At 47.0% G+C, this 17,348-nt stretch overlaps 1 protein-coding gene across 1 annotated transcript in view; it reads left to right on the plus strand.

Annotated features, from left to right (window-relative positions):
* The first annotated feature begins 786 nt into the window (after positions 1-786).
* The window catches only part of LOC143286024 (uncharacterized), a 40,773-nt gene continuing 24,211 nt past the window's right edge, over positions 787-17,348 (plus strand). Inside the window, exon 1 of the mRNA XM_076593535.1 lies at positions 787-872. Within this exon, the coding sequence (XP_076449650.1) occupies positions 870-872 (3 nt within the window). The 5' untranslated portion in view covers positions 787-869. The remainder of the gene's footprint in view (positions 873-17,348) is intronic.

Here is a 17,348-nt window from a genome sequence, read left to right on the forward strand (position 1 = left end):
GCGCGTTTGTATGTGCAAATTGAGATGGGTTATGGCTGAGGTCTAAGGGGGGATCGCGGGAAAAGGTAAAGTGGTTTGAGCTTAATGTGATTAAGCCTGGGAGTGTAAGGGTGTGGAGTTGGATGATATTATCGTTAACCTTCGGTCCTGTCTGTCAAAAAATTCGACACATGAACATTTCCGCAGTTGAGAAGCAAAAGCAATTGCTGAACGAGATCGCGATAATTTTTACGAGGTATCGGCTCTTTACGTCTTATTATTCTTTGTGTGTATGTGTGTGTGTTTGTTTTTGTGTGTGTGTGTGTGTGTGTGTCAGTGTGTGTGGTTGTGTTAACAGACTCTGCGTGTGTGTGTGTGTGTGTGTGTGTGTGTGTGTGTGTGTGTGTGTGTGTGCATCACTGAATGTGTGTGTGGGTGTGTTAGCAGACTCTGTGTGTGTGTGTGTGTGTGTGTGTGCGTCTGTGTCTGTGTGTGTGTGCGGTGTGTGTGTGTGTGTGTGGTGTGTGTCTGTGTGTGTGTGTGTGTGTGTTCACACAGGAATCGTCATTAAAGTAAAGGCGTGCTTGTACTGTGTATGTGTGTGTGTTTGTTTTTGTGTGTGTGTGTGTCAGTGTGTGTGGTTGTGTTAACAGACTCTGCGTGTGTGTGTGTGTGTGTGTGTGCATCACTGAATGTGTGTGTGGGTGTGTTAGCAGACTGTGTGTGTGTGTGTGTGTGTGCGTCTGTGTGTGTGTGCGGTGTGTGGGTGTGTGTGTGGTGTGTGTCTGTGTGTGTGTGTGTGTGTGTGTGTTCACACAGGAATCGTCATTAAAGTAAAGGCGTGCTTGTACTCACGGATCCCAGCATACAACTTTCGGTTCCACACTCCGATGGTAAGTAAACCGATTCCAACCAAAATAAATAATTTTGGTGTATTTTGGCACTTGCTGACCCATACTACAGCGAATTTTTACTAATACTCGAGTTGTCTGTCGGTCTGTATACTCAGATGGAATTATTAACATATTGATTCTACGAATCTGACTGTTTAATCTCGTCGGTGCACATCATTCTGAAATTCATGTTCATTTAGCTGCTGTTGCCTTCCAGTAGACCTACTCCTCGCTTTTTCTTCTTCTTTTTCATCTCTCTCTCTCTCTCTCTCTCTCTCTCTCTCTCTCTCTCTCTCTCTCTCTCTCTTCTTTCTTTCTCTCTCTCTCTCTCTCTCTCTCTCTCTCTTTTTTTTTTAAGGATGGCGGTGGGTGGCGAGGGGTCTTTTTTTTTCTTTATTATAATAAGTGGGGAATTCCATGTGAGCCTTGAAGGCTTTAGGGGTCTTTTTTTTTCCCTTCATTATAATCAGAGAGAATTTCACGTGAGCCATGAAGGCTTTAGGGGTCCTTTTTTCCTTTATTATAATCCGAAAGAATTTCACGTGAACCATGAACTCTTTAGGGGTCCTTTTTTCCTTCATTATAATCAGAGAGAATTTCACTCGATCCTTGAAGGCTTTAGGTATCCTTTTTTCCTTTATGATAATCAGAGAGAATTTCACGTGAACCATGAAGGTTTTAGGTGTCCTTTTTTCCTTCATTATAATCAGAGAGAATTCCACGTGAGCCTTGAAGGCTTTAGGTGTCCTTTTTTCCTTCATTATAATCAGAGAGAATTTCACGTGATCCATGAAGGCTTTAGGGGTCCTTTTTTTCCCTTCATTATAATCAGAGAGAATTTCACTCGATCCTTGAAGGCTTTAGGGGTCCTTTTTTCCTTCATTATAATCAGGGAGAATTTCACGTGAGCCATGAAGGCTTTAGGGGTCCTTTTTTTTCCCTTCATTATAATCCGAGAGAATTTCGCGTGATCTATGAAAGCTCTAGGGATCTTTTTCCTTTATTATAATCAGAGAGAATTTCACGTGAACCATGAAGGCTTTAGGGGTCCTTTTTTCCTTTATTATAATCAGAGAGAATTTTACGTGATCCATGAAGGCTTTAGGGGTCCTTTTTTTTCCTTCATTATAATCAGAGAGAATTTCACGTGAACCATGAAGGCTTTAGGGGTCCTTTTTTCCTTCATTATAATCAGAGAGAATTCCACGTGATCCGTGAAGGTATTAGGGGTCCTTTTTTTTCCCTTCATTATAATCAGAGAGAATTTCACGTGGTCCATGAAGACTCTAGGGATCCTTTTTTCCTTCATTATAATCAGAGAGAATTTCACGTGAGCCAAGAAGGTTTTAGGGGTCCTTTTTCCTTGATCATAATCAGAGAGAATTTCACTTGATCCTTGAAGGCTTTAGGGGTCCATTTTTCCTTCATTATAATCAGAGAGAATTTCACGCGATCCTTGAAGGTATTAGGGGTTCTTTTTTCTTCATTATAATCAGAGAGAATTTCACGTGAGCCATGAAGGCTTTAGGGGTCCATTTTCCCTTGGTATAATCAGTGGGAATTACAAGTGAGCCATGAAGAACTTCGCCTCTCTTGTTTTGCAATTACATTTGAACAGTTCAAAGCTGATGGAAAAAGATTGGCAGTTAAAGAGGTTGTGGAATGGGTGACAGAGAAAGAGAGGTGGGGGGGGGGGGGGAGGGAGTGAGGAAGTGGGGGGGGGGGGGGGGAGGAGAGAAGAAGAAACAGATTAGTACAGAGAAGAAGGGTGATTTAAAAAAAAAAAAAAAACTATTTAAAAAAAACAACAAAAAAAACAAAAAAAAAACCCCAAAAAACGAGCAAGCAATTCAACTTTGAAAACTTCTGATGAGCTGAGATAAACTGAAAATATTTTAAAGAGAGAGAGAGAGGGGGGGGGGAGAGAGAGAGAGACGGATAGACAGACAGAGAGAGAGGGAGAGAGAGAGGGGGGAGAAAAAAAATTGCAGCAAAAAAAACAAAAAAAATAATCAACTGGCATCAACTTAATGTAATTAAGCCTACAGGTGCAAGGTTGAGGAAGCCAATATCATTACCTTTGGTATTCTACCAGGCAAGCAACACTGCACAGAAACTTGACCAAGATGAAGGGGACAGCAGTGGTCAGTTCACCCCACATACAGTCGTCTGTCCCTGCTGTCCTTGTCCTGGTCTGGCGGGGAAGTTAGCTGTGTCTCTGCCATTTTTGTCTTTGTCTCAGACACTCTGTCTCTCTGTCTGTCTGTCTCTGTCTCTGTCTCTCTCTCGCTCGCTCGCTCTTTCTCTCTTTATATTCCCCCTCTCTCTCTCTCGCTTTTTCGCTCTTTCTCTCTATCCCTCTCTCTGTATCTCTCTGTTCTCTCTGTCCCTGTCGCTGTCTGTCTCTCTCTCTCCTCCTCTTCTTCCTCCTCCTCCTCTCTCTCTCTGTATCTCTGTCCCTGTCTCTCTCTCTCTCCCTCTTTCTCTGTATCTCTGTCCCTGTCTCTGTCTCTGTTCTCTATCTCTCCCTCTATCCCTCTCTCTGTCTCTGTCTCTCTCTCTCTCTGTGTTTCTGCGCCCCCCCCCCCCACACACACACCCCTCTTCCTCTGTATCTTTCTGTCCCTGTCTCTGTCTGTCTGTCTGTCTAACTTGTCTGTATATATATATATCTGTGTGTGTGTGTGTGTGTGTCTGCTCTGTCTGTCTTTCTCTCCCTCTCTCCCCCCCCTCTCTCTCTCTCTCTTGTCTCTGCCGCTGTCTGTCTGTCTCTCTCTCTCTCTCTCTCTCTCTCTCTCTCTTGTCTCTGCAATGTCTGTCTTTCTCTCCCTCTCTCCCCTCTCTATCTCTCTTTCTCTATCTGCCGCTGTCTGTCTGTCTGTCTGTCTCTCTATCTGCGGGAAGAAATGGAAAGAAGCTGTAGAGTGAGTGGAAGAGAAACACGGGGATAGGCGGAGGGAAGAAAGAGAGGAGGGAACGGAGCCATGAGAGAAAGAAAGAAAGGAGAGATGTTGTCAGAGGGTCAGAGAAGAAAGAGAGAGAAGAAATACTGCCAGAAACCCAGCCAGGAAACGGAAGAAAGAGAGGAAATATGTTGCCAGAAACAGAGACAGGAATGAAAGAGTGGGGAGAGATGTTGCCAGCAACATAGTCGGAGAGAGAGGGGGTGGTGGTGAATATTGCCAGAAACAGAGCTATGAAAGAAAGAGAGGAGAGATGTTGCCAGAGAGACAGGGAAGAAAGAGAGGTAAGATACTGCCAAAAACAGAAACAGGAATGAAAGAGTCGGGAGAGATGATGCCAGAAACATAGTCGGAGAGAAAGAGAGAAAGGGTACATATTGCCAGAATCAAAGACAGGGAAGAAAGAGAGAAGATATACTGCCAAACACAGAGACAGGAATGAAAGAGTGGGGAGAGATGTTGCCAGCAACATAGTCGAAGAGATAGAGTGGGGGGGGGGGGGGGGGAGGGGTGAATATTGCCAGAAACAGAGCTGTGTGAGAAAGAGAGGAGAGATTTTGCCAGAGAAGATATGGTGCCAGAAGCAAAGACAGGAAAGAAAGAGTGGGGAGAAATGTTGCCAGAAACATAGTCGGAGAGAGAGAGAGAGAAAGGGTACATATTGCCAGAAACAAAGACAGGGAAGAGAGAGAAGATATGTTGCCCAAAACAGACAGGAATGGAAGAGTGGGGAGAGATGTTGCCAGAAAGAGTCGGAGAGAGAGAGGGGGGGGGGAGGGTACATATTGCCAAAAACAGAGACAGGCGAGAAAGAGAAGAGAGATGTTGCCAGAAACATAGTCGGAGAGAGAGAGAAATGGTACATATTGTCAGAAACAAAGACAGGGAAGAGAGAGAAGAGATGTTGCCAGAAACAAAGACAGGGAAGAGAGAGAAGATATGTTGCCAGAAACAAAGACAGGGAAGAGAGAGAAGATATGTTGCCAGAAACAAAGACAGGGAAGAGAGAGAAGATATGTTGCCAGAAACAAAGACAGGGAAGAGAGAGAAGATATGTTGCCAGAAACAAAGACAGGGAAGAAAGGGAGAAGATATGTTGCCAGAAACAAAGACAGGGAAGAGAGAGAGAGATGATATGTTGCCAGAAACAAAGACAGGGAAAAGAGTGGGGAGAGATGTTGCCAGAAACATAGTCGGAGAGAGAGAGAGAGGGAAAGAGAGAGAGAGATGTTGCCAGAAAAAGAGCCTAGAGAGAGCGGGGGTGTGGGGGGAGGGGTGGAGGAGGAGAGAAGGAAAAAAGGATAAATACAGCCAGACAGAAAAGCAAACTGATTAAGCAGGCTGATTAAAAATGAACAAGCAGTTGCATCTTCCTCCGGGAGGGGGGAGGGGCAGAGAGAGACAGAGGCAGAGAGAGAGGGGGGGGAGAGAGAGAGAACAGAGACAGAGACCGGGACAGAGAGATACAGAGAAAGAGGGAGAGAGAGAGACAGGGACAGAGATACAGAGAGAGAGGAGGAGGAGGAAGAAGAGGAGGAGAGACAGACAGACAGAGACAGAGAGAAGGAGAGAGAGAACAGAGACAGGGACAGAGAGATACAGAGAGAGGGAGAGAGAGAAAGAGAGAAAAAGCGAGAGAGGGGGAATATAAAGAGAGAAAGAGCGAGCGAGAGAGAGACAGAGACAGACAGAGAGACAGAGTGTCTGAGACAAAGACAAAACGAGCACTATCCCCCCCCCCCCCCTCTTTAATTAATTTTAGGTGTATTGATACAAGGGGTAAAAAGTCACACAAATTAGGTTAATAACTAGATAACCGGCATGACTGAACGTCATGAATCGTGAAGGTGTAAAAGTTGTCGGCATGGACATCATTAACTTTTTAGTTGGCAACACGTCACAGAAACGTTGTCACAGCTGTCAAGCAAAAGATGTTGTTTGAACGAGATTGTACGTGTTTCTGCCCACACCCCCACTCCCACCCCCACCTCTCCCCTCCCACCCCTATTGGCTCCGTATATCTCTATGTGAATGACTGTGTGTGTGTGTGTGTGTGTGTGTGTGTGTGTGTGTGTGTGTGTGTGTGTGTGTGTCAGAGGGCGCACATGTGAGAGAGATACAGTCACTGATAATAAAGGGAAAGGACACACACACACACACACACACACACTCGCACGCGCGCGCGCGCGCGCGCACACACACACACACACACACACACACACACAGAGTCACACATACATGTGTGCACGTGCACATACAACCACATATACAGCCACATATCACAGTCATTTATCTAAACACACACACACACACACACACACATTCGCTCACTGACTCACTCACTCACTCACACATACATACATGCACATATGCACATTTGCATGATTACATGGAGCGTCATTAATCTAACATATAATTCGTTAAAAGATATCATTTTAAAACAAGGCAGAAATAGGGACTCAGTTTAAACCAGGGTAACCGGAAACAAAAGACATCATTTTTCAGCCAATGAGCTATTTTGTATTCTTTCACTGCGTGCTTTGACATTTGAGCTGTTTCAGAGCAGTGTGTAGAGATGATGGAAAGAAAGCGCTGAACGAATGAGGGAGAGGAGGGTAGGAAGGAGAGCCTTGAGAGAGAGACAGAGACAGAGAGAGACACACACAGAGACAGAGAGAGATGTTCGGACAAAGGAAGTGATTAAAAAACGAACAAGATTTTCATCTTCCTGAACTCTGAAACAGACGCATTGGATGAGCAACAAGTGGTTATTGGAGAAGCAGAAAAAGAAGGTTGCGATGATGATGATTTAAAAAAATGATAATAATAAAATGATAATTATAATGATGATGATGATGATTATGAAGATGATAATACTAGTAATCATAATCATAATCACAATCATAATCTTCGTAGTCCGTCGGCAGCCGACGATGATTAGGTGTGTGGACTCAGCGATGACAGCGCAAGTGACTCCACACAGCCCAAAGCTGGAAGCACACAGGCACCCACAGATGTTACAGCAATTGCCACGGTCTGAATCTTTTTTTGTTTGTTTGTTTTGCTGCCCCATCATCTGCACCGTTTCAGTGGCATTACTCCCACGCCGCTCATTTAGATTCCCCCCAAACACGGCCACACCCGGGTTCGTCCGTCGCAGTTCCAGCGTCGGCAGTCCACAGGGAACCATCGATGTTAGGTCGCCAGGAGACCACACACCAGAGGAGACCCTGCACTTCTGCTGAGTCACTTCGGTGGTGTTCAGTGGTGCCTGTTCTGTTTTAACGTACTTAGGACACCACCTACTAAGCCCCTTACTAACGACAATAATGGCTTAGTCGCGGAGACAGACTGAGTGAGCGTCCCTCCGCCACGGTCTGAATCTTAGTAGCAATGATTATAATAACAATAATAATAATGATAATAATGATAATAGAAAAGAAACCATAAAAATTAATTTCGTTTAGTTTATTTATTTATAGTCTGTTCATCTAAGATGATGATATTAGACTGAAAATAAATGATATAATTATTATCATTATTATTACTATTATTTTGATTATTATCATTTCTATCATAATGATGATTGTTATTGTTAATTAGAAATCGACATTTCTGTATATTCGAATGAAAAGGGGGGCGGTTGAGGTGTGTGTGGGGAGGGGGGGCAAGGGGGAGGGGATTAAGAAAGGAAGAGAGAGAGAGAGAGAACAGAATGTGGAAAAGATAGAGTACAAAATGCAAAATGGAGAGGGTGAGTGTCAGTGATTGGAGAAAGAAAAAAAAACAACAACATAACATTGAAAGGGTGTGTGTGAGAGCCGGGACGGGGGAAGCGGGATTTGGACCAAAAAAAAAATCAATAAACAAATATTGTATGCACTTCTTCTGTAGATCATTATTTAAAAAGAGGTTCATGTGGGGACCTACAATAAACAGCCAAATAAAAATGAAAGTCAATCGAGATAGTGTGGCAAAATGATAATAAACAGAGGGGGGAGGGGGAGCCGGGGGGTGGGGGTGGGGGGTCACATGGACGTGTATTGGCATGACTGAACGTGATAAATCGTGGAGGGGTAAAGGTTGTAGAGGGGGACATCGTTAACCCCTCTGGTTCGCTCTGCCAAACAACACGGCACAGCAACGTATGTTGTCACAGCTGACAAGCAAAAAGACGTTGTTGAACGAGACCATGAGTTTATTTGTTTGTTTGTTTGTTTCTTGTTGCTTCTCTCTCTCTCTCTCTCTCTCTCTCTCTCTCTCTCTCTCTCTGTTTATGGCTTTCTAGCTTGACTGTGTCTCAATGCCTGTCCCTCCACCCCCAACTCCTCTCTCTCTCTGTCTTGTCTCTGTCTCTCTCTCTCTCTCTCTGTCTCTCTCTCTTTCTACTCCCCTGCCATACTGTGTGTGTGTCTGTGTTGTGTGTGTGTGTGTGTGCCACAGTGCGTGTGTGTGTGTGTGTGTGTGTGTGCGTGCGTGCGTGTGTGTGTGTGTGTGTGTGTAATTATCGTGATGATCCGGTCATCACCTCATCACCGCAGCTGGTTAGCAATGACAGATGGAGGCGAAAGCTTCCAGATGATCGGCCAAGCGGAAATATCAAATTTGCGAGCAACTGACAGCCTCCAGGGAGAGAGACACAGACACAGACACAGAGACAGAGACAGACCCCACAAAAATAGGGACAGAGACAGACAGACAGACAATGACACAGACACAGAAAGATGGAAGGGGGAAGGGGTGTAGGGGGAGGTGTTGGGGGGTCAATTGATGAGTCATGATTGTTTCGAATTCATTAAAAAGACAAATGACCGAGGGGAGTTCACTCTCTCTCTTCTTTCTTCTTCCTTCCTTCCAGCATCTGAATCCTCTCCACCACCCACCCCCAACCCCCAGCCCCCCCCCCCCCCCCCCCACACACCCCCCCCTTAACCTCCCTCCCCCCTGTTTTTTCGTGTGTGTGTGTTGTTGTTTTTTATCGCCCACCGAGTTCCAAGCAGGGCTAAAGTATTATCATTTCATACAAATCAAGGCAAATATGAAATGGGGGGAAACTGTGTATGAAAACGAGTCACAAAAAAATTGTGAAAGTGGCATAATATTAGTACAAGACTAAGCATAGGTTACGGAGTAATTAATAATTAATACTGCTGATGCTGCTATTGATACTCCTACTACCGTTACTTGTGCTGCTGCTTGTAATGATCACGACGACTGACGATGATGAATATGACGACGATGACGATAATGATGACGATGAAGAGGAGGAGGATCATCGTGATGATGACGATGATGATGACAATGATGATGGTGGTGATTTCTTTCATAGTTCGTAGATTTGTTCATTTCTTTTCTTCTTCTTTTTTCTTTTCTTTCTTTTTTTTGTGTGTGTGTGTGTGTGTGTTTTGTGTGTTTTTTGTTTTTTTGTGTGTTTTTTGTTTGTTCGGGGGTTTTTTGGTGTGTTTTTTTTTTTGTTTTGTTTTTTTGGTTGGGGGGGGGGGGGTTGTTGGGTTTTTTTGGGGGGAGTTGTTGTTGTTGTTGTTTTTGTTGTTGTTTTTTGTTGCTGTTTTTTGTGGTTGTTTTTTTTTTATTTGTAATTTATGTCACAGTGAACATACCTGTGTTTTCCAAGCATGGGCATTGGAACGACAACGACAACTGTCATTATTACTGTAACTACTACAGTTGCTGCTGATGTTGTTGTTACTGCTGCTGCTGCTTCTACTACTATGCAACTTTACTAATACTGTGCGTAATTCAAGGCCTGACTAAGCGCGTTGGGTTACGCTGCTGGTCAGGCATCTGCTTGGCAGATGTGGTGTAGCGTATATGGATTTGTCCGAACGCAGTGACGCCTCCTTGAGCTACTGCTACTGAAACTGTGCGTAATACTGCTAGTAGTAGTAGTAGCAGTAGTAGTAGTGGTGTTGCTTGCCGCTGCTGTCAGATCAAAACTGGTTACAAACATCAGAGTTCCATAGATTCTGATTTTGATTTTAGAAAAAAAAAAACAGAAGAAAAAAAATACTTGTTGCGCTAGGTACAACTTCTTATCATCGTCATCACCACAGCATCATCATAAGCATCATCGTCATCGTCAGAGGTACCACCACCACCACCACCACCAGCAGCAGCAGCAGCAGCAGTAGCAGCAGCATTAAAAATGTAATTGTGTCGTATTCCACCACAGCCATGCCCAACACAGTCAGTCTTATCAGACCACACAGTTCCGCATTTCAGTGCGGGGCCGGCTTGCTTTCTGGAAAAGCGGTGTGGGGGGGTAAGGGGTGGGAGGGGGGGAGAGGGGGCGGGGGGCGGGTGGGTGGGGGGGGTGCTTCGCCACTGATTATACAAAACCCTCGGGGGGTCACCCAGCACGTTCCTGTACAAAAATTGGCTGATGCCCATCCCCACAAAATCTCTCATCCATCCCCCCCCTTACCCACCCCCACCCCCTCTCCCTCCACCCCCCCCCCCCCCATCCTTCCTCCACGCCCACCAACTCTCCAGATAACCGCCACCCAACCCGAGGGTGTGGTTGTGTGTGTGTGTGTGGGGGGGGAGGTTTCCCTACCCTCACACTCTTCTCCTCCTCTTTCACACACACACACACACACACACAACACACCTCTTCCCGGCTTTGTCTGTAGGCAGGGTGGTGGTGGTGGTGGTGGTTGGGGAGGCGGGGGTGGGGGAGGAGGAGGAGGGGGACAAAAGGAGGTGTCGGGGGGACGCGAGCTGCTAATGGAATCAACAGATTGATGTTCCCTTCAGTCTCATTCCTGCAGGGGGAACGGGCACAAGGCAAGGCACTAGTATAGGCCCGGGTGTCCCTTCCTCTTCCTTTGACAGCTCAGCAGCCTCGTCCTCTTCCTCTTCTTAACCCTTTCACCGCCAAGCTCGCATTTCTGCACAGGCGTGGTAGAGGACCCATGTCACTGAAAAGGTGACCATTCATTGGTCTGTTGTTATCCATGAACCTACCGCTCTTAACGTTCAGTGGCAGGATAGGCCATATTTTCTATTCATCGCAGAAGAAATCCCCAGCTATTCTTAGCCCACTGTCTTTTCTGTGCTTATACCACAAGGGAATTTTGTACTCTAAATTGACTGGCGGTGAAAGGGTTAAAGTCCTCTGTGGTCTTCTGCTCTGTTCTCTTCTCGACTCCTTTCTCCACGGGTTCGCCCCCCCTCCCATCCCCCCACACCCCCCACCCCCCCGATCCCCCACCCCGTGCCCCCATCCCCCATCACCCCTTGTAACTCCCTCTCACTCTTCTTAGGGGTTCATGGCCTGTATTGATTGAAACATCCGTATCGATCCGTATCCGTATCTGTATATATGTATCTCTGTCTCTCTGTCCTTGTCTTTCTCCCTCTTTCTGAATGTCTTTGTCTCTCTGCCCCTCTCTCTGTCTCTGTGTCTTTCTGTCTGTCGCTCTGTCTGTCTGTCTGTCTGTCTGTCTCCCACTCTCTCTTTAATAGTTAGGCCGGTGGTGTAACATTAAATTCTTTGAGTCCTTGCGTCTCTCTCTTCATGAGGAGCCGTGGCCTGTATTGAAGAAATCATCCGTATCCGAATATGTATCCGTATCTGTATTTCTCTCTCTCTCTCTCTCTGTTTCGCTGTCTCTCTCTCTCTCCCTCTCTCTCTCTCTGTATCTATCTTTGTCTCTCTATCTCTGTCTCTGCCTCTCTGTCTGTTACTCTGTCTCTGTCTGTCGCTATGTCTCTGTCTGTCTGTCTGCCTCTCTCTCTCTCTCTCTCCGTGAGGGGACATGGCCCGTGTTGAATAAAACATCCGTATCCGTATCTGTCTCTCTGTCTCTTTGTCTGTCTGTCTCTCTCTCTCCATCTCTCTCTCTCTCTCTCTCTCTCTCTCTCTCTCTCTCTCACTCTCTATCTCCTACTCCCCCCTCCCTCCACCCCCACCCTCTCTCTCTCTCTTCATGAGGGGCCATAGTCTGTATCGAACAGAACATCCATATCCGTATCCGTTCTTCTTCTTCCTCTTCCTCTTCTTCTTCTTCTCTCTTCCTCTTCTTCTTCTTTCTCTTCCTCTTCTTCTTCTTCTCTTCCCAAACTTTCATTCTTATTCTTTCTCCTTTTTTTTTTAATCTCCCCCTTTCTCTCTTTTTATTCCCTCCCCCCCCCCCCCCCGGCCCCCACCCCCACCCCCACACACACACCATTCGTGTTTTTTTTTTCTTCAGCACAGTGTACCTCCCCTTCCCCTCCCTCCCTCCCTCCCCCTCTCCTTTCCCTCCCCCTGCTCCCCCCTACCCCACCCTCACCCCAACCCCACACCCACCCACCAACCCTCCCTTCAGCAAGCAGTGATGAGTCATCGAGTAACTGCAGGTCCTGTGGAAGGGTGACACTTGTTGGGGGGTGGGGGTGGGGGGGATGCGAGAGAGAGAGAGAGACAGAGAGAGACAGAGAGATTGATGACGTCACACTGGTGGCCATTTAAGGCGATGTCTGATGGTGGTGGCTCGAGGTATGCGCAGGATGGTGGGGTTGGGTGGGGTGTCGTGGGGGTGGGTGTGTTTGGAAGGTGGAGTGGGGAAGTGGGAGGGGGGGGTGTAAGGGGTAAGGGTGCGGGGTGGGGGGGTCGATTGTTTGGTGCTGTGATCAACGCCTGCAGGTCCAGAAACAGTGTGATGTCATAGTCCCCTCCCCTCCCTCTCCCGACACCCCCCCCCCCCCCCCCCCCGCACCGCCCCTTTCCACACACACACACACACCCACCACCCTCTAACACTCCTCTTTCCCTCCTCTCCTCCTCCTCCTACTCCTCCTCCTCTTCCGCCTGTGGCTTCTGATGGCGTAACTTCAGAGTTTACTGTCCTTGAAATGGCGATTGTCCTGTCTGCCCGTCTGTCTCGGTCTGGCTGGCTGGCTGTTTTGGCTGGCTATCTGACTGTCTGTCTGTCTCTGTCTCTCTAATTGTGTGTTTGTATCTGTCTTTGTCCGTGTTTGTCTGTATGTTTGTCCCTCCCCCCCCCCTTCTCTCTCCCTCTGTCTCTCCCTCTCTTTCTCTTTGTCTGTCTATCTATCTATCTATCTGTCTATCAATTGATCTATCTATCTGTCTATCTATCTATCTATCTTTCTATCCATCTCTCTCTGGGGGGTAGGAGTTAGGGAAGGGAGAGGGGGGAGGGGGGTGGGGGTGGGAGGAGAGAGAGAGAGAGGCTGTGGGGAGGAGGGGGTGTGAAGTAAAAAAATAAATAAATAAAATAAAATAAATTAAAATTTTTTTTTTTAAAGGGAGGGTTTGTGAGGGGAGGCAGTAAGGAGCTAGGAAACGAAGGCAGAAGGTATTGATAATGTTGTAGGGGGGTGGAGGAAGGAGGGGAGGGGGGTGGGGCGGAGAGGGAGGCAGGGGTACGTGGGGGACGGGGGACGTCAAGGGTTGGGGGAGGGGATTCATCATAATAGCAGCGGTGACAGTGCCTGGAGGGGGGGAAAAAATAAAAAAAGAAGAAAAAGAAGTCCAAGAAGGAGGACATGGGATGGAAAACCTCTAGAGACGTGGTGTCATGATGGAGAGAGAGAGAGAGAGTCTGGAGGAATGGTGGCAGTGAAGGGGTGCTGAGATGGGTGGCGGGGGTGGGGGGGGGGCGGAGAGGGGGGAGGGTAAGGCGAGAACGTGGCAGCAGCAAGGGACATGACAGTCAGGTCGGTAGGGGAGGGAGGGAGGAGGAGGTGGGGTAGGGGTTTTTTTTGGGGGGAGGGGTTGATGGGGTGGGGGTGGGGGGTAGGAGTTAGGGGAGGGAGAGGGGGTTGGGGTGTGGGGGAGAGACAGAGAGAGAGAGGCTGTGGGGAGGACGGGGGTGTGAAGTAAAAAAAAAAATAAATAAATAATAATATAAATAAAAATTTTAAAAAAGGGGGAGGGGCAGGGAGGCAGTAAGGAGTTGGGAAACGAAGGCAGAAGGTATTGATAATGTTGTAGGGGGGTGGGGGAGGAGGGAGGGTGGGGGGAAGGGGGGGGCGGGGAGGGAGGCAGGTGTACAATGGGGGGGGGCGGGACGGGGGACGACGATGGTTTGGGGAGGGGGGAGGGGATTCATCATAATAGCAGCGGTGACAGTGCCTGGACGGGGAAGGAAAAAAAATAAGCAAAAAAGAAGAAGAAGAAGAACATGGGATGGGGGGGAGGGGTTGATGGGGTGGGGTGGGGGGTAGGAATTAGGGAAGGGAGAGGGGGTTGGGGTGGGGGAGAGACAGAGAGAGAGAGGCTGTGGGGAGGACAGGGGTGTGAAGTAAAAAAAAAAAAAAAAAAAAAGAAAGAAATAATAATATAATTTTTTTTTTTTTTTAAAGGGAGGGTGGTCAGTCAGTAAGGAGTTGGGAAACGAAGGCAGAAGGTATTGATAATGTTGTAGGGGGGTGGGGGAGGAGGGGAGGGAGGGGGAAGGGGGGGAGGGAGGGAGGCAAGGGTACTTGGGGGCGACGAGGGTTGGGGGAGGGGGGAGGGGATTCATCATAATAGCAGCGGTGACAGTGCCTGGACGGGGAGGGAAAAAAAATAATTAAAAAAAAGAAGAAGGAGGAGGACATGGGATGGAAAACCTCTAGAGACGTGGTGTCATGATGGAGAGAGAGAGAGAGTCTGGGGGGAATGGTGGCAGTGAAGGGGTGCGGGGGGGGGGGGGGGGGGAGGGGGAGAGGGGGGGAGAGAGAGGGGGGGGGGGTAAGGCGAGAACGTGGCAGCAGCAAGGGACATGACAGTCGGTAGGGGAGGGAGGGAGGAGGGAGGTGGGGTAGGGTTTGGGGGGGGGAGGGGTTGATGGGATGGGGGGGTGGGGGTAGGGATTAGGGAAGGGAGAGGGGGAAGGGGGTTGGTGGGGGGCGGGGGGGGGGGCAGGGGTTGAGAGGTGGTGGCAGAGGAACTAACTGCCAAGAAAAAGGAAAAGAGGGAGCATGATGGGGTGGTGGTGGTGATGGTGGTGGAGTTTGTGTATGGTCACACCATGGAGATACATTTTTTTTCTTTTGCTTTTTGCTTCTTTTTTTTTTTTTTTTTTTTTTTTTTTTGTAATTGCCATTTTCAGTTTCAGTTTCAGTTTCAAGCAGGTGTCAGAGCGTGCGGGCAGATCCATACACGCTACACCGCATCTGCTGGGGGGAAAAAAAAACACACGAAAAGGTGCAGATAGCGTGGCCTTCACATAACTCCACACGCGATCAGGCATAGAGAACTTATCCAGCAGGTTAAAAAAAAAAAAAGGGAGGGGGGGGGGGGGGCGGAGAAGGGAGGGGGGGTGGCAAATGCATTAAAATATAGTCCAGAGAAAGATACATGAGGCAAATTGCCTTAAATCTCTCTATCTGTATGTTTGTCTGTATATCTATCTATCTATTATCTCTCTATTTTCTGTCTATTATTTATCGGTCAGATGGTCAGTCAGTCTCTCTCTCTCTCTCTTTCTCTCTCTCTGTCTCTCTCTCTTTCCCGGGCCATCCTTTCCTCCCCCTCCCCCCTCTCCTTACACACACACACACACACACACACACACACACACACACACAGAGCACGCACACGCACGCACGCACCTCCACCCACATTCACACACACACATGCGCACAGACACACACTCATGCGCACAGACAGACAGACACACACACACACACACACACACACACACACATCGACAAACAGAACATTATGATCACTCATTCAACTATAGGTATTCTCTTCCTCCGCTGAAGATGCCCATAATTATGTATGGTTTGTCAATGATGGGTTCAGTTTAACTCTCTCCATACGAACGGCGAAAGAGACGACGTTAACAGCGTTTCATCCCAATTACCATCATCAAAATATTGCAAGCGGAACGCTCTTATACTGAAGAGGTGAATGTTGACAAAGAATACCACAGTTCTGACGACGGAAGCTAAAGGTTGGGTCATTCAGACACCCACTGGAAATCCGAGGGGTCTGTGTAGAGGAGAAGAGAGGACTGGCCGTACTGAGTGAGTTAATTCGATAGTGGTCAGTTCTTGTGAGTTCCGCTTATTTCAGTTTATATCTAATTCTTTATTCACTTGTTTGATCATTCGGTGTGGAGGTTATTGATTTCTTGTTGTTGTTGTTGTTGTCAGTTGTTCTGTTATTTGATTGGTTGTAGGTATACGCGATATCGATTGGCTACAATTCAATAACAGTTCAATGTTCTCTGCAACAATGTTTTCTTCAAGTCCATCGCAGAAATGCTGAAAGAAGCCAGGCAAATTGTCTGTTTGGCAAAATGCGATCGAGAATTAGCCTGAAAATGAAAAAGAAATCAATACCTTTCTGCCCTCAAGTTATTCCATCTCCTCAGTTGCAGACGTACTGTTCAGTTGGTTGCTGTGACTGATAGTGATACTGCATTTGGGGGTGTTCTGTGAAGAGGTTGTAATTGTAGAATCGTGTTGGTGGGTTTTGTTGTTGTTTTTTTGTTTTTGTTGTTGTTGTTTTGGTTTTATCTTATTTTTTTGGTTGGTTGGTTTGTTTGTTGTTTTTGTTGTTGTTGTTTGTTGTGTTTTGTTCTTTTTGTTTATTGTTTCTGGGGTTTTTTTTGGTGGGGATGTGTTTTGCTGTTGTTGTTGTTTTACAGACAGACAGACAGACAGATAGTTATAAGAGACAGAGAGAGACAGACAGACAAAGTCAGGGACAGAGAAAGAAAGATGTGGATGGAAAGAGAAGTGGGGAGAAAGAGGGTGGGGAAGGAAGAGAGACAGAGAAGTAGGGTGAGAGAGAGACAGACAGACACACAGACAGACACAGAAGAGATAGACAGGGAGACAAAGTAAGGAACAGTGACAGAAAGATATATAGAAATAGAAGTGGGGAGAGAGAGAGAGAGAGATGGGGGGAGGAAGAGAGATAGAGAAGTAGGGTGAAAGACTGACAGACAGACAGACACAGAAGAGATAGACAGAGAGACAAAGTAAGGAACAGAGACAGAAAGATGTAGAAATAGAAGATAGAAATAGAAGTGGCGAGAGAGAGAGAGAGAGAGAGATGGGAGCGGAAGAGAGAGAGAGAGAGAGAGGTAAGGTGAAAGACAGACAGACGGACAGAGACAGACACAGAAGGGGGCAGTGTGTGTAGGAAGAAAGAGGAGGAGAAAGAGGAGGAGGAGGAGGAGAAAGAGGCACAGGCATGCGTGTGTTCCTTCGGGGATCTTTGTCAAGCGGGCACGTTTTGTTAGGCTTGACATAGGATGGGGGGGTTGGGGGGGGGGGGAGAGGGGAAGAAAAAAAGAAAAAAAAGATTGCATGTTGGCCAACCACATGGAAACCACTGACGGGAAAGAAAAAAAAAAAGGGGGCGAAGAAACCGAAAAACAAACAAAAAAAACAACAACAAACAAACAAAAAATCCACAGAAAAGAAAGAATAAAAGAAACGAAAGAAAGAACACTTGGAAGAAGGAGAAGAAGAAGGGGGGAAAAGAAGAAGAAGAAGAAGAAAAATTTGCAGGATAGAGAAAGGAAATAGGCTTTTGATGGAC

The sequence above is a fragment of the Babylonia areolata genome, chromosome 9 (genome assembly GCF_041734735.1).
Source record: "Babylonia areolata isolate BAREFJ2019XMU chromosome 9, ASM4173473v1, whole genome shotgun sequence".
In the NCBI taxonomy this organism is placed as follows: Eukaryota; Metazoa; Mollusca; class Gastropoda; order Neogastropoda; family Buccinidae; genus Babylonia; species Babylonia areolata.